A 22,932-nucleotide genomic window follows, 5' to 3' on the forward strand; every position below is an offset into this window, starting at 1 on the left:
AAAACACATGGGCAAACTGAAATATTCAGTATACTGTATAGGTTTGTCATTATTGTCCAAAATATCACTTTAAATCTTGTAAAGATCACCTAACTAAAACAGGAAAGTTAGCAGTTAATTTAGTCAGTTTGATATTGGTGAAATATACAGACCAGCTATTAGTTTACCACATATTTAATGGTTTTGTGTCTTAAAAGATTAACAGATACTTTGAAGAAAACCATAACTGTCATAATTGATTAGTTGATATATATTAGTAGTAATATTGTGAATCTGCAATCATTAAAGAACAAAATCCCAGTAAAATATTTGCAACTTAAATGTATTTGACATGAAGTAGAGAGTAGCACACAATGGAAATATTTTCTACTGTATTCTCTCAGTGTGATCCTGGATAAAAGTGGTTGGAATGTGCTTTTGATTTTGTGTTCTCCTGCAGCCATAGTTTGCATTGTTGGGACTTCCCTAATTTCAGAATTGATCAACTAAACTAAAAAGTCCAGGATCATTCATTTATTTAAATATATACATACGTCTGTATTTTTCTATAATAAATCAATAAAAAGTAGAAGCCTCATCTCCAAAACTTTAGCCCTGTTCTTAAACGTGCCTGGAGGGGGCCACTACGTCACATCCGTTGTTTCCCTCCGGAAGTACAGTTAATTTTTATTCACAGGAAAGAAAAAAAAACAGCTGTTGTTGAAAAAGAAAACATCAAAGTGAGTTTCATTAACGGATGCCTTGTCGCTGTTTTTTCGCAGACGTTGTTACAATGAGGACTGTTCTCTGCTCGCTCCACTCCCTTTGTCTCCGTCCGGTTTTCACTGACTTTATCGGCGAGTCTCGTTTCGCTCATTTGTTGCGAGTTGGCCGCTGCTAGCGTTAGCTTCCATCACTGTGGACTTCCAGCTAGCAGCACTAGCCAGCGCTAGCTAGCTAACTGAGCGTTTCTAACTGTCTGCACAACTCCCGGTGCCAAGAATCTCCATCGACTGTCAGACCTTCGGTGCTTTATTCAATGTAGCGTTGGATGTAACGGCCGATTAAATGTCGATCGCACATCGTGTGACTCGCTAGCCACCTGATGGAACTACGATTTACCATTGTTTATGTGCAACGTTAGCCTTGTGGTTTGTTGGGGAAACCAGGGTAACCATATAGGAAACGATTGTAGCTCAAACTAATGTCATGCTATGGTGGAATCGACTAGTGCAATGTGGACACAGAGCATTTGTCATGTCGTTCGGATGCATATATACTTCGTATTTACCTCATCACGTTTCTGTTAACCTAGAAAGAAAAGAGAAACTGCAGGATGAGCGGGGGTTTTGTTAAATGGAGATGTAGGCATATGTTGCATCTCCCCTGTTAACTAGCGATCTTAATATTTGTTTTGTCACATATTTTGACAGAATGCCAGCCCCAAAGAGAGGATCATCTCCTCGTGATTCTCAGCCCAAGATGAGGAAGTTGGATGATGATGGAGAGGATCTGCCATCCAAAACTTCACCAGCTGCCAATAATAGGTCCCTTGTAACTGGAAATGCACAAGAAAATACTTCCGACCCACGGACTAAGAAAAAACTTTCTACTTCGGCGGAATGGGGGAGTAAACCCGCCAAGTCGTCCAAACAGAGTTCCCCCCCGAAGGATTCCAGCAAAACCGTTAGTGAGCCTCCTTTGACGAAAGCCAAGCTCCTAAAAGCCACAAGTGCCTCCTGCGGAGAAGCTCCCTCGCAGAAAGCCAACTCCAAAGCCACCCTGAAGCGAACCGCCTCCACAGAGTCCGAGGACGAATTGAGTAGTGACGGTAGTAAGGCCGACCTCTTCAGGGACAGGGACGACGGCGACAAGGCCCGCTGCATGAGAAAATATTCAAATAAATTCAAAGTCAAGCGCACTGACGAAGACTCTGCATCTGACACGCAGGAGGCAACCACAGAGTTGCCGTCTGCCCCCGCCGACCCCGTTCAGATGGAGCACAATTACGGTAGATTTTCGGACTCGAGTGTGGGAGAGGAGAGTCAGGACGAAAATAAAGAATCTGGGCTTTCTGACAACGAACGACAAGGACAAGAAATGTCAGTCAATGCCACACAAGCAGAGTCTACGGAAACGTGCATCTCTAAGGGAGGGAGTGCAGAAGCTAGCATTGCATTGAAGTGCACAGCTGATGAAAGTGTACATCAGGAATTAAAAGATCCAGAGAGCCAAAAGCTCATAGGTGACGACACACAGGCATCGTGTGGAAAAATATTGTCCTCTGTCACTGCAACCGAAGGTTCGCCTTGTATCCCATCTGAGGTGGGGGATAATTCAGAGACTGACTTTGTCACCAAACACCAAAAGGACTTGGATAAAGAATCACTTGCAGCGTCAGTGGAAACACTGTATTTTAGCACTGGAGAGGCAAATCCAGGCTGTGAAGGTGACGTTCAGGTAGATGAAACAACAGTTTGTATAGTGGAGACCGATGGGAGCTGGGAAACCGAAACAAAGGAATCTAAAGATTCACTTTCTGAGGAGATAAAGCTGGATATAAAATGTATAAGTAAGGGAGGAGAGCGTGTGGTGCAGGATGTGCTGGAATCAGCCAGTGTCTCTGCAAACCACAGTGATGTAGACGATAAAGCGTTGTCTGACGAAACAAACTCTGCACCAGAAAAGACCCTGGTAGGAGGCAATAATCCAGAAAGGCAGACAACAACAGAGACTCAAAGTGACCACAGTGTCAAAACCCAAGTTACCTTCCAAGAGGAATCCAAATCGGCGGATCAAGTGAGCCGTGAAGTGCCATGTACAATTACCCAATCGTGTGATGCTGTGAACCAACTGGCAACCGAGTCTGAAGAGCAGCTGGATGAAAGTGAAAGGAGAGCCGCGGAGTTCCTGTCGACTCCGACTCTCGCTGGTCCCGAGTCTTCCGCTGAGCTCCAACCGAGCCAAGATGTGCCGGACCAAAGGCCTGACAGCCGTACGGAAACGACGACTCCAGATTGTGAGTTGGTCCTCGAGCAAAATCAAAGCGAGGCCCTCCCGGATTGTGTCGCAGTCTCACAGGGTCCGAAGGATGAGGTCATGCAGACGGTATTATCCCCACAGGAGAGATCCGACTTGCCACCGGAAGCGGAAAAACAAAACCAAGGCGATGCAATGACCGAAAAAGAAAAGGACTTGAACTTTGAATGTGCTGCTGCATCACTAGAGCAGGAGATTTATAATCAAGTGGCTGCAGTGGAAATGCAAAGCCAGGATAAGCACGATGTCTGTGAACGCGCCACGGGCATACCTACAGAATTCAACGAGAATCATGTGTTAAATTCTAACATAAATCAAGATAAGGATGAAATCTTTGACTGCACTAGTAGTAGTCCTGAGACAAACGCTACAACGGCATCAGAGATGTCTAACCATGCATCAAGAGAAGAATTAGAAAGCCAGGAGAGACCGGAAGACCGCGAGCACACCACGGACGCTCCTGATGAAGGACAGAATCATCCGGTTCTAGGTGAAGGTGGGACCCCGGCGGAATGCGTTGCTCCTGCTGAGGGTGAAATAGAAGCAAGGACACCGGAGGAGATGTCTAACATTGCACCTACAGTGGAAGTAAAAAGTCCCTCTCCCACACACACATCTACTGAACATCATGAAGATCACAAGGTGGAAAATATGGAAAAAGAAATAGAAACTCAAACAACATCGACATTTGAGTTTTCAAATCCGGAAGTTTCCCTGGAAATGGTGAAAAGTCAAATAGAGGTGGACATGCAGACTACAACGGCCTCAGAGGAGACACCAGAACCTTCAGTGGAAACACTAAGTCCGAAACATCCACAAGAAGTAACGCTGGAGATTTCTGAGATGGCACCTACGGTAGAAACACAGGACCAGAAGAGCCCAGAAGTCATTGAACCTGCCATGGACGTAGTGTCTCCACGTCACGGGGAAGAAGATAAAGTTCTGTTTGACTCTGTGAATATACCAGAGGCTGAAATGGAAATGCAGACTACGTCATCACCAGAGCTTTCAAATACAAAGTCTTCAGTGGAAATGGAGAAAAACCAAGTAGAGGTGGACATGTTTACTACGACGGTATCAGAAGAGACGTCTAACACAGCATCAGCCGTGGAAATACCAAGTCAGAAACATCAACATGAAGGAAAGGTGGTGACTTCAGTGGAGATTTCTGAGATGGCCCCTACGGTAGAAACACAGAACCAGAAGAGCTCGCAAGATGTCGAACCTGCTACAGACGTAGTGTCTAGATGTTATAGAGAACAAAACCTGTTTAAATCTATCGATATACCAGAGGCTGAAATGGAAATGCAGACTACGTCGCCACCAGAGGGTTCAAATACAGAGTCTTCTGTGGAAATGGTGAAAAGTCAAATAGAGGTGGACATGCAGACTACAACAGCCTCAGAGGAGATACCAGAACCTTCAGTGGAAACACTAAGTCCGAAACATCCACAAGAAGTAACGCTAGAGATTTCTGAGATGGCACCTACGATAGAAACACAGGACCAGAAGAGCCCAGAAGTTATTGAACCTGCAACGGATGTAGTGTCTCCACGTCACGGGGAAGAAGATAAAGTTCTGTTTGACTCTGTGAATATACCAGAGAGTCAAATGGAAATGCAGACGACATCGCCACCAGAGCTTTCAAATACAGAGTCTTCAGTGGAAATGGAGAAAAACCAAGTAGAGGTGGACATGTTGACTACGACGGCTTCAGAAGAGACGTCTAACACAGCATCAGCCGTGGAAATACCAAGTCAGAAACATCAACATGAAGGAAAGGTGGTGACTTCAGTGGAGATTTCTGAGATGGCACCTACAGTAGAAACACGGAACCAGAAGAGCCCGCAAGCTGTCGAACCTGCTACAGACGTAGTGTCTAGATGTTATAGAGAACAAAACCTTTTTAAATCTATCGATATACCAGAGGGTGAAATGGAAATGCAGACTACGTCATCACCAGAGGGTTCAAATACAGAGTCTTCAGTGGAAATGGAGAAAAGCCAAGTAGAGGTGGAGATGCCCACTACGACGCCTTCAGAAGAGACATCTAACACAGCATCAGCCGTGGAAATACCAAGTCAGAAACATCAACATGAAGGAAAGGTGGTGACTTCAGTGGAGATTTCTGAGATGGCCCCTACGGTAGAAACACAGGACCAGAAGAGCCCAGAAGTCATTGAACCTGCCATGGACGTAGTGTCTCCACGTCACGGGGAAGAAGATAAAGTTCTGTTTGACTCTGTGAATATACCAGAGAGTGAAATGGAAATGCAGACTACGTCGCCACAAGAGGGTTCAAATACAGTGTCTTCAGTGGAAATGGAGAAAAGCCAAGTAGAAGTGGACATGCCCACTACGACGCCTTCAGAAGAGACGTCTAACACAGCATCAGCCGTGGAAATACCATGTCAGAAAAGTCCGAATGAGGTGAATACAGCGACGGCAGCTGCAGTGGAAATGGAGGCCGACAGGAGCCAAGAAGTCAGCCATCCGTCAGCAGGTGGATCTGAGAAAGCTCAAGAGGTTCTAACTATTCAGACCCCTGAAAGAAATGGAAATGAAAACAAAGCGGTCACAGAAGGTGTCATTGTACCCGAGAATAAAGGAGAAGTGGATTCAGAGACAACGGCAGCACCAGAGGAGACCTCTCACCAGACCACCGCAGTAGAAACACAAAACCAGACGACTCTGAAGGTCAATGAAGTACTTGGAGAATGTATTGATGCCAATACTGAGCGTGAAGAAAACACAGAAAAGCTTCTTGCTGAATGGGTGGATGCCACTGACAATCAAACAGAAATGGATGCGCAAACAACAACAACAACGGCAGACAAAGTTTATAATCCATCACCTACAGTGGAAATACAAAGCCCCGTGAGCCCGGAGGTCAGTGAACTCCACACAGAAGTCTCACAGCATCTAGTGGCCGTAAGCTGTGAGCGCGAGGAAAACGAAGACATGGTGGATGTTCCAGAGGGTGAAATAAATATGGAAACGTACGCAATGCCGGAGGAGGTTTCCACTGCAGCAGATCAGCAAAACCAAGATGTGCAGGATGTCTGTGACCGCGTCGTGGCCTTATCAAATCAAACTCACAAACCTTCTGTGGAAAGTAAGGATAATGAAGACGCGCAGACGGAGCAGAGTGCTGGTGATGTCCAAGTGGATATGGATGTAACAAGTGCATCAATGGGGGGGGTAGATTCTGCTTCAGGGGAGGAAGTCCAGGGGCAAGGGATTAAAGAGGTGAAAGAAGAGGTTGCAACCATTTCCTCCGATAAGGCCGACGGCAATGACGTCGCAGTCGGTAATATTGAAGGACACGCAGGAGGAACTGGAAGCAATCAAGTATTACTTTTTGTTTGTAACCAAGCGCACAACGTTGACGTCTTAACCCGGGCGGAAGAAGAGCCGATTAAGGCGGCGAGTCAGTCGGAGGTTGAGCTTCATGACAACCAGATAGTGTACGAGCCCATCAGCAGCCCGGAGAGCAACGACGATCGAGAGATTTCTACGGCGTCGGAGAACCACAACGGTTTGTCTCTGCTGGACATACAGAGCGCCCAGCAGCTGGAAGGGGGCTTGCCAGCTAACGAAGGAAACCGTTGTAGCAAACAACCGGAAAATGTCGAGCAACGGGTTTTCGTTTCAGGCGGCCAAGAGGTTGAAAGCGAAGCCCGAACCGTCAGAGTGCCAGAGGGTTGTGTCCCTGCGCAGTCGGAGCAGAGACGCGTGGACGAGGACGTGAAACAAGTTGCGGTAATCAGCTCTAGCGATGACGTCAGCGTGCCGGATGGCCACTCGGGAGATGCCCCGGACACGAGTGAAAGGAGTTGGTCTCCGGACTGCGTCGGCGCCGCGGAGTTTCTGGACAATGCGCAGGAGGACTCTGGACCTCAGGAGGTGTCAGACGTCACAGTGACGACGACCATGGCCGCCGCCAAAGTGGAAATGCCCGACAGTACGTCCGAGGAGTTTGTGATCTTGGAACCGATCCAAGAGCGGGAAATTCACTTTGATATCGTCACTCAGGCAGCCGCCGAATCGGGTTTGTCGGACTCTCTTTTGGAGCAGGTGAATCCAGACAGCGCTTTGGAAGGTGACATGGAAAGTGAAATGATTTTAAATAGTTGCCAACAAACCGTCTTCCCCGAGGCCGAAGCGCCACCATGTCAGGCAATGGACGAGCTCCAAGTGACGAATACCAACGAGCTTTTAGATCAGGGGAGCATGCTTGTGACCGAAAACTCAACCGAGGAAGGTGTTGAAGTTCCTCCGAATTCCGATCAGAGCCAACTAGCATCATGCGCCATGACGGACAGCAATACCTCAGAGATGGAAGTGGCGAACTCTCCCGCTCAAGTCACAAATGAAAGCTGCGGCGTGGTGGACAGCGCCGAGGCCAATTTGGACCTGCAAGAAGTGCAGATTATGGAGGATATAGAGATCGGCCGCGAGATCGTAGTAGCAGAAGAAGAGAATGACGAAGACAGTGATATTCAAATTATAGAAAGACCCCAGGAAACCCCCGAGGCCATCGCTCCTAAGGAGTCCAAGAAAACGGTTGATGTGGAAAATAAAGACGACACTTGTGGGACCAGCGTGCAGCGAGTCGGCACTGCTGAAAAGACTGAAGCAGATAAAAAGAAACCGGGGCCAGAGAAACCAAAGAAACAAGAAATGAACACGCAGGCCAGGACCAAAGCTCGTCTGGCAGCTCTGGCCGAGGAAAAGGCTGCCGCCTCAAAGAGAACCGCAAACAGACAGCAGCTGAACCTCTTAGCTTTGTGTCAGGAGATCGCGGAGGACATCGCTACAGACAGCATGTTGTTGAAGAGGATCGAAGAAGAGAAACTGGCGGCAGCAGCAGTGGCAGCGGCAGCGGCGGCGGCGGCAGCAGCGGTGGCAGCGGCAGCCGAGAGCGAAGCCAGCAAGACGGAAAGTCCTCCCGTCAACAAGCCAGAGGCGGACGCCGCGGTGCTCGGTGCTCCTGCTGGTCCAGACGGGAGCTCTGCATCGGCGACCCCCGCTGAGGACGCATCGACGGCCCGGCCCTCGGCAGACAACTCAGCCGAGGCCAAGCCCCCCGCCGAGCCTCCGAAGAGGCGTTTCTTCGTCACGCAGATCTCTGTGCCGCTGAAAGCCCACGAGAAGAAGAAGCTGACCCGCTATCAAAGACTCAGGCAGGTTGAACTGCAGAGAGAGAAAATGTCTTGGGCACGTGTAAAGAAACTGAAATCCGACCAAGCAAATCAGATGTTTTCAGACATGGATTGGCAGCTGCCCCTGTCTGCGTCCTCTCCGTTCCCTGTGAGTCCCGTGACCACGGCCCCTCCGCCTGAAGCCAGCCCTTCAAAAACACCCCTCCCAAGCCCCGCCTCCAGCAGCACGCCTCCCGCGCCCCCGGCCGAAGTCCCTAAGATTGAGCCTCCCGAGCCTGAACCCAGTAAGGCCGAGCCCACTAAAGCGGAAACTTCCAAAAGTGAACCCACTAAAACTGAACCTGACAAAACTGAGACGCGTAGTGCTGGGACCCGTAAATCCACGAGGCAGACTAAGGCTCAAACTCCAAAAGAGACCCCCGCGCCGGCGCCCGCCACAAAGGTGACCCGGTCAGCGGCAAAGCGGACGCTCCCGGCGGTGCCCCCGCCCATGCCCAATGGGCTCAGCGCGCAGAAACAGAAGCCCGTGGAGTACAAGCCGTACAGACCCCGGCCCAAGTATTCCTTCGATGACTTTGAACTCGATGACGACCCGCTACCGGTTGCGGCAAAAAAGCCTGGCCTTCAGTCGAGGCCCGGCCTTCAGCCGAGGCCCGGCCAGCCGACGCGTCCGAACGCTCCGCTCAACGCCGCGGCTCAACCTGCCGCCGCTGGTCAGTCGAAAGCCACGGTTTCGTCGCATCTTGCTCACCAGGCGAGACTCAGAGCTCAGAGCACAGCTGCCGGACAGATCTCGGGTCAGTCGAAGCCCGGGGGCGTTGCGCCTTCGGCTCAGTCGAAGCCCGCCGCCTCCGCGGCTCCCCGGCCGAAGGCCTCGGATGCCGCCGCGGCTCCTTCGGAGCACGGAGCTTCGGTCGACGCGCAGTCGAAGTCTCCCGCGTCGAAGCCGGAGGTCGGAGGCGAGGCGCCGCTCGAGCAGCAGGCGGCGCCGCAGGCCGGCCGTTCGACCGCAACCGCGCCCTCCGCTTCGAAGGCAGACGTTGCTTCCGTGCCGCAGAAAACCCCCACGGCGCCACCACCACAAGACGGCAAATGCACGGTAAGCTCGTAAAAATTAACGATTGGTGTCACAGGCGGCGGCGTTTTGGAGGGGAATGTGTCGCTCACCGCTCCGCCGCTTTCTCACTCAGGATACAGCGGATCCCACCTCGGCCATCGCCTGTGGCGACAGCTCCCAGGTGTCAGAGGACGCACTGAGGAGTGAAGAAAAGCCGGCCGGTATGCATTCATTTTAATTCGTCAGTGTTGTCACAGCGTTATGGAAATGTTCAAGAAGGCCAAGAGAATGTGTTCTGGTGGTCATGGGTCTTTTACTTTTCTCACAGTCCCAGACGTGGATCCTTCTGCGGAGAATAAGACCGAAATAGTCCATTCAGCCGAGAAGACATCGAAAGAGCCTCAAGAGTGCGAAGTTTCTCCCAAGTCATTTGACATGTTTTTTATTTATTTATTTTCTACCTCGTAGCATTGGCGGTCTGAAGTAATGTGTGTTGTGATGTGCGTTTGTGCCACAGCGGAGCGGCGGAGCCACACGATGGCAGGACTCCCCTCTCTGATGCCTGCCTCCAAAAAGAGGTCAAGAAACTAAAGGAGGCGGACAAGGACGGCACCCAAACCATTATTGTAAGCATTGTGTTATTATTATTATTATTATTATACAGGGCGAGGAAACTGGAGGTTTGAGAAATGGCAGGTTGAGGAGGTGTTGTGTATTTTGGCAGCACGTAAAGGAGTGACCCGTGTTGTCTCTGTCTCGTAGGATGCAGGACAGAAGCATTTCGGAGCGGTGGCCTGCAGCGTGTGTGGGATGCTCTACTCGGCTGCCAATCCCGAAGATGAATCCCAGCACTTGCTGTTCCACAACCAGTTCATCAGCGCTGTCAAATACGTGGTGAGGGGAGGTCTCCTCTTATTGTTTGTCTCCCAACTACCGAACAAATACCAGAGCATCACGCCAACCACGTCTGGAGTAGTCGAATTGAATTGAACAAATGAATAACCAAGAGCTGGAAACCGTTCTAATATTTACTATGATGCAGTTTGGGCGATTGCAAGAACACAAATGAGGGCTATAAATATTCCTTACAAGTTTTTCCCCCCTCTTTGTTTCAGGGGTGGAAAAAGGAGAGGATTTTAGCAGAGTATCCAGACGGAAAGATCATTCTTGTCCTACCAGATGATCCCAAATACGCTCTGAAGAAGGTACAGTATGTCAGCGGGCACTTTACTTTATTTAACATTGGCAACATTAACATCACTGCTGGGGATTTATCTGCTAAATCCATTGAAGGACATTTAGTTTTTGTTGTGAAAATAAAGACTACGTCATCGTTTGTTTCTCAGGTGGAGGAGATCAGGGAGATGGTGGACAACGACCTGGGCTTCCAGCAGGTGGAGACCAAGTGTCCCTCTCAGACCAAGACCTTCCTCTTCATCTCCAACGACAAGAAGGTGGGCGGCTGCCTCATAGCAGAGCACATCCAGGAGGTAAGAGACGGCGACGGCGTGCCACCGCCACGCGCGCTTATCGTGCAAAAAGACGGCGTGCCTGGTGTTTTCCGCGAGCTGAGCCTGGTGAATGATCACAGGGACACCGGGTGATCGAGGAGCCGACGCCGGAGGGCTCGGAGGGAGAGAAGGTGATGTTCGAGCGTCAGCGGGCCTGGTGCTGCTCCACGTCGGCGGAGCCGGCCATCTGCGGCATCAGCCGCATCTGGGTGGTCAACATGATGAGACGGCGGGGCATCGCCTCGCGCATGCTCGAGTGCCTCAGGTCAGTGCGTCGCCCCCCCCTCCCCTCTGAGAAATGTCCATTGCAACATGTCGCAACTTTTTTTTTAATTTTCTCGCCCAGGAACAACTTCATATACGGCTCCTACCTGAGCAAAGACGAGATCGCTTTCTCCGACCCTACGCCCGACGGGAAGCTCTTCGCCACGCATTACTTTGGCACGTCTCAGTTTTTGGTTTATAACTTTGTGAGTGGAACGCACCCGTCCCAGCCGGACGCCGACGCCGTATGACGGTCTTCAGGAGGGGGGGAAACGGGGGATTCGGGCCGCCGGCACGGCGTCTGATGCAGAAACTGTGTTTGCGTAGCAATTTTAAAAAAAAACTGTAAATTACTCCTGTGAGAGGACACACATCGGTTTAAATCTCAGGATGAAAACAACAAGGTGTTGTTGAACCTTTTTATTAATTCACCCTTTAATCCCTCCCCGAATAGTATTTTGAACAAAAGAGTATTTTCTTTGTACATTTTTAAGTAAACAATTGGTTTTATTAGACGTATAGTTTACATGCATGCCCTGACAGCAATAGAAAACAAAGAGCATTTCATTGTTTGGTTTTTTTGTTTTAGTCCCTGAGAAGCATACGGTTGCATTAGGTCAAACGGTTTAGTTTTTCCTTATTTTGCTTTAATGGCTTTACTTGATGTAAACCGTGTACATTGAGGTTTTTTTTCTTTTTCTCACCTCTTTACAGTTAAAAGTGACACATCTGTGGTCCGTAGTGGTGTAATAAGCTGCAGCGCTTAAAGGTCACAACTACTCTATTTCTATCGGGCGGTTAAAGTTGTCTTCCCCTTCTAATCGTTTCACCGTCGTGTTTAGTGTTTAAGCTCATCCAACCGGTTGATTTAACCGGAGTGACTCATGTCAGCAATCTGGTCGAAGAGATGTGGGTTAGAAACGCAGCTTGGGGCATTAAATGTGTGCGCTTAATTTTCTTTCAATCGCCACGCCTGAAAGCTTATGAGCCATAAGCGGTCCACCGTTTAGCAGGTTATTGTAGCCTTTACTGTGCGAGTGCTGATTTCACCGAGGCTGTCTATTGCTTTGTTTGTGCCTGAATGATTAACGTGTGACTTAAGATGTTTGTTTTTCTTAGCCATGCTGTATGGCCTTTTTTTTTTTATTGAGTTAGTACCATCCTACTATTCCTTTTAGTAACAACAAATTCAATTGTGTATCCAACTATCATGCATACTGTAACGACATTTATAATGGATGAGCACGGTCTTGAGCCCCAAAGGTCGAGTGCTATTGGATTGACGCTAAATGTGATCCAGGTTCGCAAATATGAATATTTGCTCAGTGATCGACACAGATTCTCCGTGTCATCGTAATCCATCCCTTGTTTTGTTCTTACTTGTTAAAGCAGTTGCTTTTTAGAAAAATGTGTTGCGTAAGAAAAATACATTTGATTTATACAAAGCTGTCGTGTAAATATTTATTTAAATAATAAACAATATAAAACCTGCTCGCTTTCTCAGTTCCCTTCTTGAAAGAAACGTGTGATCGGGGCTTATTGTGTTGGTCATCGATGCCATCTTGTGGACATTTTAAAAGTTTTTACCGAGCACTATTTTGGTCTAAAAATACTCTCTATCTCCCAGAAGGAACACGCATACAATTTGAAGCTTTTTGGCCCGAGGTATGTGTAAAATGCGGAAATAGTCTGGCTGTTTTTACTTTGTAGCTGCAGATGTAAACACTCCCCTGATAGTGCATTCCTCGACACTCCTGTCACAACACGGAGCAGCTCCATGGCAGCTTCTGAGAAACAAAACAACCCAAGAACAACATGGATACTTCCTCAGGCTGAAGAAAAACAGCTCCCACTGAGCTTCCTCAGGTATCTTTAACACACCGGTCCCCGAGGTCTGTTGACTTTCTCCCCATCTAACTTCACCCTCAATGCACACTGTGTTACACCCAATGCGTAACCCACAGGGATTTAGTTTGGAGGAGGGGGGGGGGATTACAAAGTAAAAGAAAATACTCAACATTTTTAAATACACACTTTAATTGTTACACATGAATTTAGACGCAAATGTCACAGCTGCCACATTGAAACCATAAAACCATCTATCCTGATTATAAAGGTCAGGTTATTGTAGATACATATTAAGCTACTTATTTACACTTTAGACAACCAAGATACAAAACATTAAATCAAGATTTCTACATCTCTCCCTCAACTTGTGTCACATTCAGTTACTTCTTTTTTTTTTTTTTTAAAGCACGATTTAGACCTGTACTTCATCCTGGACCTGCGCTGCACTGTTCACCCGGATTGGCCTTGTTGCATTACAGCCGCAGGGACCTGATTGGTTTCAAGAGCTTTTAAAAACAAGCTTACAGTAATGCTCTGGCTGCTTGATCTGTTTACAGGCAACCCCAGGAAGAAAAGAGCTGCTCTGGAGGGCACGTGGCAAATACACACAGTCACGGTGTCACGAAAACACGTTCACTAGCTTCACAATAAACACTCCCTTCAAACGGTAAACTGGTGAAACATGAAGGTCAGATCAAGGTTCGTTAACACATTCGACTCGTTGGCTCGGATGAGTTGACGATGTGTTCGTGTGTCACGCCGAGGCGATGGCAAAAAATCAAAATGTAGGCACCAAAACAATATAACCTGCTCTCGCTCAACCACGTTCACCTACTGAGACTAGAACTAAAATGTCCTCACAGGATGGGACAGTTCTGACCACAGAAATTGTAAAGCATGTCCAACACGTCGGGCTCCTCGACCCTTGTGCTCACGACGCCTCGGCCCTTCCCCGGCTGCACCAGCACCGCCTCGCCGTCGGGCGGGGGCTCCGTCGCCGGGTGCACTTTGTTGCCCTTCCTCTTGGGCTCGGCGGCGGCGGCGAGAGGAGCGTCCCCCGAGTCCCCCCCCTCCGCCCCCTCTCCGGCGGCGCTCGGGCCCTCGGCGCTGCTCCCGCTGACCGTGCTCGGCTCGTCCAGGTGTGCGTCCGAGTCGCTCGTGTGGGGCACAGAGAAGTAGGTGCACTTCCGTGAAAGCGACGACTGGCTGTCCTGCAGTTCGGACCTTGTGCTGAACAGGGAGTAGGGGGGGTCCTCCTCTGCGTCCTCGCGCATCCCCCCGCCTTGGGACTTTGCAAAACCTTTGTTTATTGCGACCGGCTCTGACACGGACTTTCTGATCAGGGCGTTTTCCCTCAGGACCCACCGCTCGCCTTCGGCGGAGACTCTGTCTTCGGGCCTCAGCTCAGCGTTGAAAGCGACGCAGCGTGTCGCTTCACCCAAGGGGTCCACGGCGTGCGTGGAATTGAAGTAAGAGAACTCGGACATGGCTTTGCACCGCGCCATGTGGAAGGGAGAGAAAGCGCTCGGGTGCTCCTTCTTTTTCTGTTTCGGCGCGGATGGCGGCCTCCCGCCCGCCTCCTGGTCCGGCCCGGCGTCTTTCCTGCCGTAAAGCCGCTCGATGGTCCTTCTCACGAAACCTTTGGTGATGGATTTCCGCGCGGAATCGTCTTCGCCGCTGGACAGCTCGCTGGACGACTGGGACTGGTAGCCGCCGCTGACCGAGGTCTCCGCTCTGGCCTCGGATGCGTTCGAGCCCGAGGGACGCCTGTGTTGGACGTCCGCGGCAGTCTTTGCCAGGAACATCTCCCGGATGGACCTGACCCGGTGGCCTTCGGGCTCCGATGTCACGACGCCGCTGGAGTCGTAGCTGAACGACAGGGACGACTGGGGAGCTGATCGAGGTGCGGCCGGTTCGGGGGGCGAGTCCTCTTCGTCCGGCCCGAGAGGAGCCTTTCTCTGTGTGGACCGTCGGAGGGCAGAACTCTCTGTTGTCTTCTGGGCAACTTGCTTTTCCAGAAGAATCACCCTCTCCGCGACAGATTGGGATGTTATTTCCTCCGTTTGATGCTTGAGTATTTCTACAACCTTTTCACATCGGGTGTCCCTTAAGTGTGGAGGAGCTGCTTGATATTCCGTACAGCTGTTTTTTGTGTGTCCGTCGATGTCGACACGTTCCTGCTCTGAGGACTCGTTGTCCTCGTAGCTTGAGGTGTTGAGTGGTTTGTCTTCAACCTCTGGTTGCTCCATCTCTGCGTGTTCCACACAGCCGCTGTGGTCATTCCCACTGTCTTCATCTTCATTGAGTCCATACATCTTTGTTAAAATGTTAGACTTTATACAACTGCTTCTGTCGTTTTGGGTATATGAATCCTGACTTTTTATAAAATGGCTCGTATCCCTTTCTATGTATGATTCATCAGCATTGTGGTCCTCTTCACATGAGCTGACATCGTCCTCCTCTGTCTCTTCTATCAATGTCTTTGACTCTCTATATTTTCTTGCTTGTTCCATCTGATCTTGAAGATAATCAAAGTGTCCTTCCTCATCTTCCTCACTGCCCAAAACACCTTCCTCAATGATGACCTTGAGTCTCATACCTTCAACCTCTGGCTGCTCTTCCTCTGAAGATGGATCGTCCACATCTGGGTCACACGTGCTTTCGTCGACACTTGAGTTGGACCCCGTACAGGCTGCCTGACATGCAACCTCTGGCTGCTCTTCCTCCGACAAAGACGTGCGACCGTGGGGGCTGGATGTTCTAACCTCCCTCCCCACATCCGGTTCTGCATTATAATCAGACGCCGCCTGCTCGTCCTCGTCACCCCCGCCGTTCCCCCGTTGCGTCTCCTCACATTCAACTTCTCGCTCGTCTCCCGAACCGTGTTGCTCACCTGCTTCCGAGACGGATGCACCCTGCCGACAGAGCACCTTCCGCCCTAAATCTTCAGCGGCCCTCGGGATGCGGCTGGTGACTGCTCCGTTCATCCGGGCCTGCTCTCGGTTCGGTCCCACCCCATCGCGCTCGTGGTCTTTTGCAAAGAACACCGAGCTGCGGGGCTGCTTCTCTTCTGGTGTGTGTTCATCGGTCGGTTGAGCTGGGGGACATTTGTCCGCAACGCTCCGCTCGCACAAGCTGTCTCGGTCTCTAGCGTCTTTAGTTCTGCTGCCCGCGTTGGAATGTTTTGGCTGGTTAATGTCTGTGAATTTTTTGATGATTGAGCTCACATCAACATCAGCTTTCACGTCGTTGGAGACATCGACGGAATGTTCTGTGGAGAATTTGGATATTTCGGCGTTACTGTTGTTTTTTGTTTTTGCTCTTTCTGCCGGTTCACTGTAAACTTTGACTTTTGAAAGACAGCTCAACTCTTCCTTGAGCCTCTCAGGTACGTCGAGACTGTCCACGACATTCTCTTCAATGCGACAGCCTTTTTCGGAAACGGCCTCGACCTCGACTCCTGCCTCTGAATCGCTCGGCGTCGGCGTCCTGTATTTCTCGCTGAGGTCCTGGAAGCCCTTCCAACTTTGAAGGAGCTGTTTTGAAGCAGACCGCTGCAAGCTGGACAAGCTGGCTTGCAACTCGTGGGAATCGTCGATACTGGCAATTTCTCTGAGCGAATCGATCATTTTCAAGGCTTCGGCGCAGCTCACGTTGTTTGCATCCAGCTTGTCCATGTTCACGTCGTCTAGCCCTGCCTTCAGGGTCATGACGGACAAGAAAGCAAGGAGAGATTGAGACGACGAGCCGAATGCAGAGGCCACGTGAGACGAGAAGTCAGGCAGGCTGTTGGACTTTTCCAGACACGACGGACGTTTGCTTTGTGCGATTCGTCTTATCGCCTTTATCGAGTAGCAAATCTTTTCAAGCACGGGTTTCATATTTGGCTGTTTTACGATGTCTAGCTGCTGTGCTACTGTTTGCGTTACGGATTCCTCGTCCGCCGTCTTGCTCTCGACACGCGGATCAACGTCCAGTGAAGTGAGAGCGCTACAAGTTGCTGTTTTTTCCAGCTCGGCTGCAGGGTTCATGGTCCGTGGTGTTTTGCGACGCCTCCTTCCACCTGCCCTGTGTCTGACGGGTGATGACCCCATGTCAAGAGACTGAGAATATGGAGATCGCCTCTTATGTGACTTTGGTCTATTGAGCTTTCGCTCTGTGGAATTGCCGGCATTTGGTGTTGCAAGTCTTTGTAATCCAGTATCCGGAGAGCGGTTATGTAGTGATGATAATTTTGGGGAGCTTTGAGGTTCAGAAGGTGATTTCTTTGTTTGGGATTTTCCCCCCGGAGATGGACTGCCCATATGTTTGACACTTTTCACCGAGGGTTTGGGTGACATTGCTTCTTTTTGATAAAATAAATGTGTTTTATCTGTTTTTGTGCCTTTAGGTGAAAGATCAGTCGGTGTCGGAGCCAAACTCGATGAAATGCTGAATGATGACATTCGTTCTTCAGATGTTAAACTAGCCGGGGATGCAGAAGTACAACATGACAGACTCCTTTTCACATCTGAGATGCTGTGTGGTTGCTGCGTCTCTTCTGCTCGGCCTTCACTGGCTCGCTGCGTCCCCGTTGGACAGATGCCGCTTGGCAGCACGTTATCGCCAACCGAGTTGATGGGAGTAGATGACGTGCTTGTCTCTGAAGAGGCATCGCCGCATAACGTGTATTTCTCCAGACAGGCCTTTCTCAGAGACATTTTTCTGTCCAGAGACTTGTTACTGACCAAAGGGGCCCTTTTAATGGACGGAGTTCTCGGTAATAGCGCGGCGCTGCGTGTGGAGGTGTCGGGGTGGGTGGATGTTGTCATTTCCACTGTGTGGTCGCCGGGCGACTCGGCCTCATCAGAGCTATGACTGACGGACAATGGATGTGTGTGTGGCGTTTGACTGCCGGGCCTCGGTGCCCCTGAGCATTCACCCATCATGGAATGTTCCGTGTCTGGTACATCTGTTACATCTGGAACAGGTGTCGGTAGCTCCTTTGAACGTGCTTTTGAAGCTGCTTCTTTTTTAAATGAGATTTGGATCTCGTTGTCCACTCCGCTGCCCGGTGGAATTTCTGCAGAGGTGCCATTAATTGGCGGAACTATTTCAGAACAGACAAGAGGTTTAACTTCCTTTAACTCTGTATCAATGCAAGCTAAATCATGAGAGTTTCCTCTGTTTGTAGCCGTTTCCTGACTGTACACAATTTGCTGTTTGACTGTGGCTTTCTTCATCGATTGACTTGACGGTTTGCTTTCGAAGGACCGGATTCTTTGTCTGACGGAAGCGTCCAGCTCATCTTGAGGCGGCGGACCATTCGGCTCTCCCGACGTGTCCTCCGAACACTTTTCGTCATCTGCCACAGTCGTCAAAACGTTCTTCTTTTCAGACTCCACACACCTGGCGTTTTCCGTTTGTACAAAAGCAAGTGCTTCCATCATTTTGCTCTCCTCATCCGGGTGGGCTGAGGGGCTGAGACAGGCTTTCTCCAGCCAGTTTTCCACATATTCAATAGTGACAGCGCTGGAGGAGTTAAAAGCAGGCAGCGACATCCTTTCGCTGACATCGCAGCTCTCGTTTTCTTTCTTCTCCTGCTGATGCGTTGACGTCTGCCACTCCGGCGTTCCCCCCGGTCGGCTCACTTCAGCGGGAGCGACGTTCAGTCGCCCTTTTTCCGAAGAAACGGTCTCACTCGCAGTTTCTTTCAAGGCCAAAGGTATGTTTAGGTCTTTGAGGATAGGTTTTACCGTGTCACCCGACTGTTGTGAGCTCCCCGTTGTAACGCCCCTGTCTCCATTAGGTGCTGGGCCCTTTTTTAGCTTCATGGTGCTTTTTACTGATTTTGATTTATTCCCATAAATTCTCTTAATGAACCCAGCGCTGGAGAAAATGTTCACTTTCCTATTTTTCTCGGGTGCAGAATTCTCCCTTCGCTTCTTGCCCGGCCACTTAAGCCGGCGAACGCGTTTGTTGATCACTTTGGGTTTCGATGACACTCGCTTATTGTTGCTGCCCTCTCTTTGTTGTTGTTGTTGTTGAGCACCTGCTGCTTGAATCGCACCCGTCCCCAGTGAAGGCGAGTTCAAGGCCGACGTTGCTGACGTGCCCTCGGCCCTCCAGACGCCGATCGACTCGGAAGCTGTCGACGGTCTCCAGGGCGGTGGCTCAAACTCCTCGCTGGAGGAGAGCTGACCGGTTTCCGACGTGGCCGGCCTGCAAAAAGGAATCCCGAAGGCAGACATGTCCTGTGAGCAAAGGCTTGCGAAGAAATGATCCTGGCGGGTCTGCTGTTCGAATGCGCGCGAGACGGTTTCAGAGACCTCGCCTCCGCTGGGTTCAATCCGTTGGATCTCAGACGTCGCCGCTGATGTGAAGGCGGACACGTTTCTACCGTTTACGTTGTTGGCCTCCGCAGAGCTCTGCCTTCTCGGTTTGGGCACCGGTCTGCCGCTCTTCTGTTGGACCACGTTGGGCGCGGCCGCGCTCTGTGCCCGCCCTCGGTGCGAGTAAGAGCCGACCGTGCCGCCCTGAGCCGCCACTGATTGGACGCTCTCCACGGAGGCTTGCTTTTTTCTAATGTGCTCGCGCCCTGGTGTGGGGGGGCACCTCGGGGACGCCGCGCTCGTCCGTACTTTGCTACCGCCCCCCTCATTGTTGCTCTCGCTGAAAACGCCGCTCCCCAGCGGCGGCGGATCCTCGTCGTCGTCGTCCTGGGTTTTGGCCTTGGTGATGGTGTCCGTGGAGGAGGCGGGACTTCCTAAATCCAGCGAGTATGATTTGACTGACTCGATCTCCTGCTCCGGCCCGGTCTCCGGTGAACAGGTCGCGTCAAGCCGGCTGGCCGCACTCGAACGTGCCAGAGTGGTCGTCCAATGAATGGTTTCCTCCTCCTTAATAGTCAGCCGCACCCTCATCTCCACTGTCATGCTGCCGTCTTGGTTCACTCGAAAGGACTTCTCGATGTCGTCATCCGAGGGCAGGCGGCGGCCGTCGCTCCCCCCGGCGGCGACGCAGAGGCCGGTGTCCGGCGTTTCCGCCACGGACTCCAGCGCGTGGGCCCCCGACTCCAACTCGACGGAGCGGCTGGGCCGGTCGCAGGAACCTCCCGCGATGGAGCTCTGAATGCGATTGACGATGTACCTCTCTGACGACAGGGAGAAATTTCTCGACTTTGGAGTGTACGGTTTGGACTTTCTTTTGCCTTGTCAGTCGTTTCGGGAAAAAAGGAAGTAGACAGGATTGAAAATGAGGGGCAGGTGGTTTGAAGAGTGAACCCCAGAAGCATGAAAAAGAGGAGGAGAAAGAGCAAAAAGAAAAGTTAGGAAGAGAGTACAGCTACTCACGGCTCACAAAGAACAATAGCCCACAGCCGCGTAGTCACTGTATGTAGGTCATCCGTGGTATTATATCATAATTGGGTTATCATTGCCTCAGCTCTTTCACAGTCTTCATCCCATGAGAGCAGATAGATTACTGTAGACGCACTCTACGTGTCCATCACTGAGGATACATTGAACAAGTCAAAAGGATTGCAAACAGATCTTTCAAATAAAACCACTAATCCTTGTGTAAACTTACGTTTTAAAGCCCTGAGTCTTCTGGGACCCATTCGGTTGGTGGGCAACGTGCTTTGAGCTGGTGAAATCTGTGCATTGTAGTTTGCGGGCCTGAATGGCTCCCTGCCTGCAGCCACTACTGTCCCAGAACACAAAATCAAGCCTGGAAAGCCGTCCACCTGCAGGAGACAGATTAGCAGATAGATCTTCAGTCTAAATATATGAGGGACTTGTGTATTACAAATGACGTGCTTGTATATGTGATTCATGTATTATTTGTTAACATGACGCCTTGGAAACACCAGCGGGCTCTGGGTTTCGAGCGGATCATTGTGCTAAAGCCTCACAGAGCAGTAACCCAGAATGCTTATCTATGAGTTAGGTTGAGTGGTTAAAGACGATTACCACGGTGTAACACCAATTTACAGGTCAGGTTCAAGCCAGACCTCTGTGCCAGCAGAATTTCTGCGTATAAGGGAAGGTTCAGCAAATATGTCATGGTGTTTTTCAGTAACGTCGAATTCTGGTGGTGGTAAAAAATAAATCCTTTGAAGGTGCTGGGAGGAGGAAACTCACACGTCGGCCATCAGCTGCGTGCAGCTTCCCCACGTGGAACTGCATCAGCTCTGAAATGTGTTCCAGGACGGATTCAAAAGTGGGAGTGGTCCTCTTGTGGAGCACCACCGAGTGCTTTGCGCCGGGGTCGCCGTTGCGGAAGACCGTCAGAACCCTCGGCGCGCGCGCCGACGCCGCCTCCGGCTTGCGGCCGCCCCTGGCCTGCTGCGCCGTCCGCCGGCGGGGGCTGACGGGCCTGGCGTGGTACCACGGCGCCGGCTTCCTCCGGGCCACCGCCAGGTTGATGGGTTTCACCTTACGGGTGTCGGAGCAGATGTAGGATTTTCCGTCCTCCAGCTCGTCCAGGGTGCGGACGGCGTGGACCCCCCGGGGCGTGGTGATGTTCCTCACCCCGAACGGCAGGGGCACCTTCTTAGAGAGGCTGTCCAGCAGCGCGTCGAACGTCTTGAAGGTGCGACTGTTGACCACCAGGCGCAGGCCGTTGAACTGGGCGTCGCCGCTCTTGTAGAAGCAGACCCTCTTCGACAGGATGGGGTGGATGAGGCTCGGGTGGCGGGGGGTCCCAGAGGTGCGCCCGCTCCCAAGTGACGGCTCGGGGAGGCCCCTCCGAAGCGCTGACTCGTTCATGGTCGCCGATCGGCTGCAAGGCGAGCACAAGGGGAAGCGTTAGATACCGAGGACACACACGAGGCCAACGGTGAGGAGCCCCGAGGTTTCTCTGGTAGCTTCTTCACGTTGTTTTGTCCACTTTTAGGAATACATGGAAGGGGAACAGTGTTAATTAACCTGACTGCTGTAAGAGTAAAGCTCGCTTTGGTTTATGATGAAATGTCTAAAGAGACAATTTGCGTGTCAGCGATTGGGCCAACAAGCATAAGACGGGGACAACTTAAAGGGTTCAGCAGGCCGTAAACATGTGATGGGAATAAAGCCAAATGAGGTCTTATTGGTTGGAAAATGATGTAACTTCTGGAAAACCTGTGATTGGTATCTTCAATTATTTATTTACCCAGGTTTTAACAGCACAGTGGAGAACTTTATGGTGACTTTAAGTAATACAGAAATTTTTCTTCTCTCCATTATTTATATTGTCATGATTATCTGGTTCTGAAAGGAGATCTCTACCACATTTCACTTTTTCATTTTTTAACGTTTATGATAAACTTAAACCCTTCCATGTTGAACCAAATGTTAAAATGTCTAAATCATTCAATAATAATCTTTTTAATATTTCATGTTTTAATGTCAAATAGAAAATAGTTTTAACTAAAAATGATTTAAAAGAAAAATCTAACATGAAATTATTTATAGGATATTCAGGAGATTTATTTCTTATCGATGTGAGAAACAAATCAAATCAAAAACAACATTTGGTTTAGATTCATGACCATAGCAGCTTCTACTAACTGCAAATGTAGCACTTGAATAGAGATTATAAACGGAGGCAATGAACAAGCAAATTAATAAACAAGAGTTGTACTCACCTACCGCATCACGAAAATTCCACAACGTTTTAAAAGGATTCACCAAATGTTATTCCGTTGCCTACATGACGATGGCTGTTGAACTAAGTGCACAGCAACAGGTTATTTCTGGAGACACCTTCCTGGTTAATTTGCTTAATCTTTGCACAACGCTAATCTCCGCTGCGAGTGCATTGCTTCCCAGATCCTCTTGGGAAAAGTGAGTCGCAGAGATGAACTCACAGCAGGGCGAAGAGGTGGATGAGGACTCGAAATGTATTAAATCGCCTAAAATTATAGCGTCAGCGGGTTTCTTTTTTAAAACAAAACAAATCCCCTTAATTCATTGTTCCTGCAGAAGGTTGTAAACCACAAGGAGAGTTTTCTCCACCAGCGGCAGCAGATGGTAAATCGGTGTCCCCTTGTAATTTTCGTGCTGGGTTGTAATCTCATTGAGGGCCTCTTTAGATAATAAGGATTATCTAA

The 22,932-nt window shown here is 50.0% G+C and overlaps 2 protein-coding genes across 3 annotated transcripts; one reads left to right on the forward strand and one right to left on the reverse strand.

Moving 5' to 3' along the window:
- The first annotated feature begins 627 nt into the window (after positions 1-627).
- LOC119198479 (titin-like) lies at positions 628-12,506 on the forward strand. 2 transcript variants are annotated; one of them, XM_062559123.1, is made up of 10 exons: positions 628-719; positions 1,413-9,282; positions 9,374-9,461; positions 9,569-9,665; positions 9,758-9,866; positions 10,003-10,134; positions 10,356-10,445; positions 10,587-10,730; positions 10,832-11,016; positions 11,098-12,506. In XM_062559123.1, exons 2-10 carry the CDS (start codon positions 1,414-1,416, stop codon positions 11,264-11,266), a joined length of 8,883 nt encoding a protein of 2,960 aa, XP_062415107.1. In that variant the 5' UTR covers positions 628-719; position 1,413; the 3' UTR covers positions 11,267-12,506. The 2 variants fall into 2 exon arrangements, with proteins under 2 accessions (XP_062415107.1, XP_037311594.2); XM_037455697.2 differs by having other exon boundaries at positions 9,569-9,647.
- Positions 12,507-13,720: 1,214 nt separating this feature from the next.
- LOC134107515 (uncharacterized) lies at positions 13,721-22,476 on the reverse strand. The gene is made up of 5 exons (XM_062559356.1): positions 22,472-22,476; positions 20,984-21,623; positions 20,430-20,586; positions 15,421-19,995; positions 13,721-15,114 (listed from the first exon to the last, which is right to left on the reverse strand). Exons 1-5 carry the CDS (start codon positions 22,474-22,476, stop codon positions 13,721-13,723), a joined length of 6,771 nt encoding a protein of 2,256 aa, XP_062415340.1.
- Positions 22,477-22,932: the final 456 nt, after the last annotated feature.

Source organism: Pungitius pungitius, chromosome 19 (assembly GCF_949316345.1).
Source record: "Pungitius pungitius chromosome 19, fPunPun2.1, whole genome shotgun sequence".
Lineage (NCBI taxonomy): Eukaryota > Metazoa > Chordata > Actinopteri > Perciformes > Gasterosteidae > Pungitius > Pungitius pungitius.

Excerpts from the sequence above, each read along its gene's own strand:
- LOC119198479 (XM_062559123.1), top strand. The coding sequence starts at position 1,414 with ATGCCAGCCCCAAAGAGAGGATCATCTCCTCGTGATTCTCAGCCCAAG. Across the intron at positions 9,462-9,568 it reads GAGTGAAGAAAAGCCGGCCG|TCCCAGACGTGGATCCTTCT; the intron begins GTATGCATTCAT and ends CTTTTCTCACAG. Across the intron at positions 10,135-10,355 it reads TCAGCGCTGTCAAATACGTG|GGGTGGAAAAAGGAGAGGAT; the intron begins GTGAGGGGAGGT and ends TCTTTGTTTCAG.
- LOC134107515 (XM_062559356.1), bottom strand. Across the intron at positions 19,996-20,429 it reads AAGACTCAGGGCTTTAAAAC|AGAGGTACATCGTCAATCGC; the intron begins GTAAGTTTACAC and ends CCCTGTCGTCAG. Across the intron at positions 15,115-15,420 it reads TGAGGAAGGTGTTTTGGGCA|AGATGGAGCAACCAGAGGTT; the intron begins GTGAGGAAGATG and ends TGGAACACGCAG.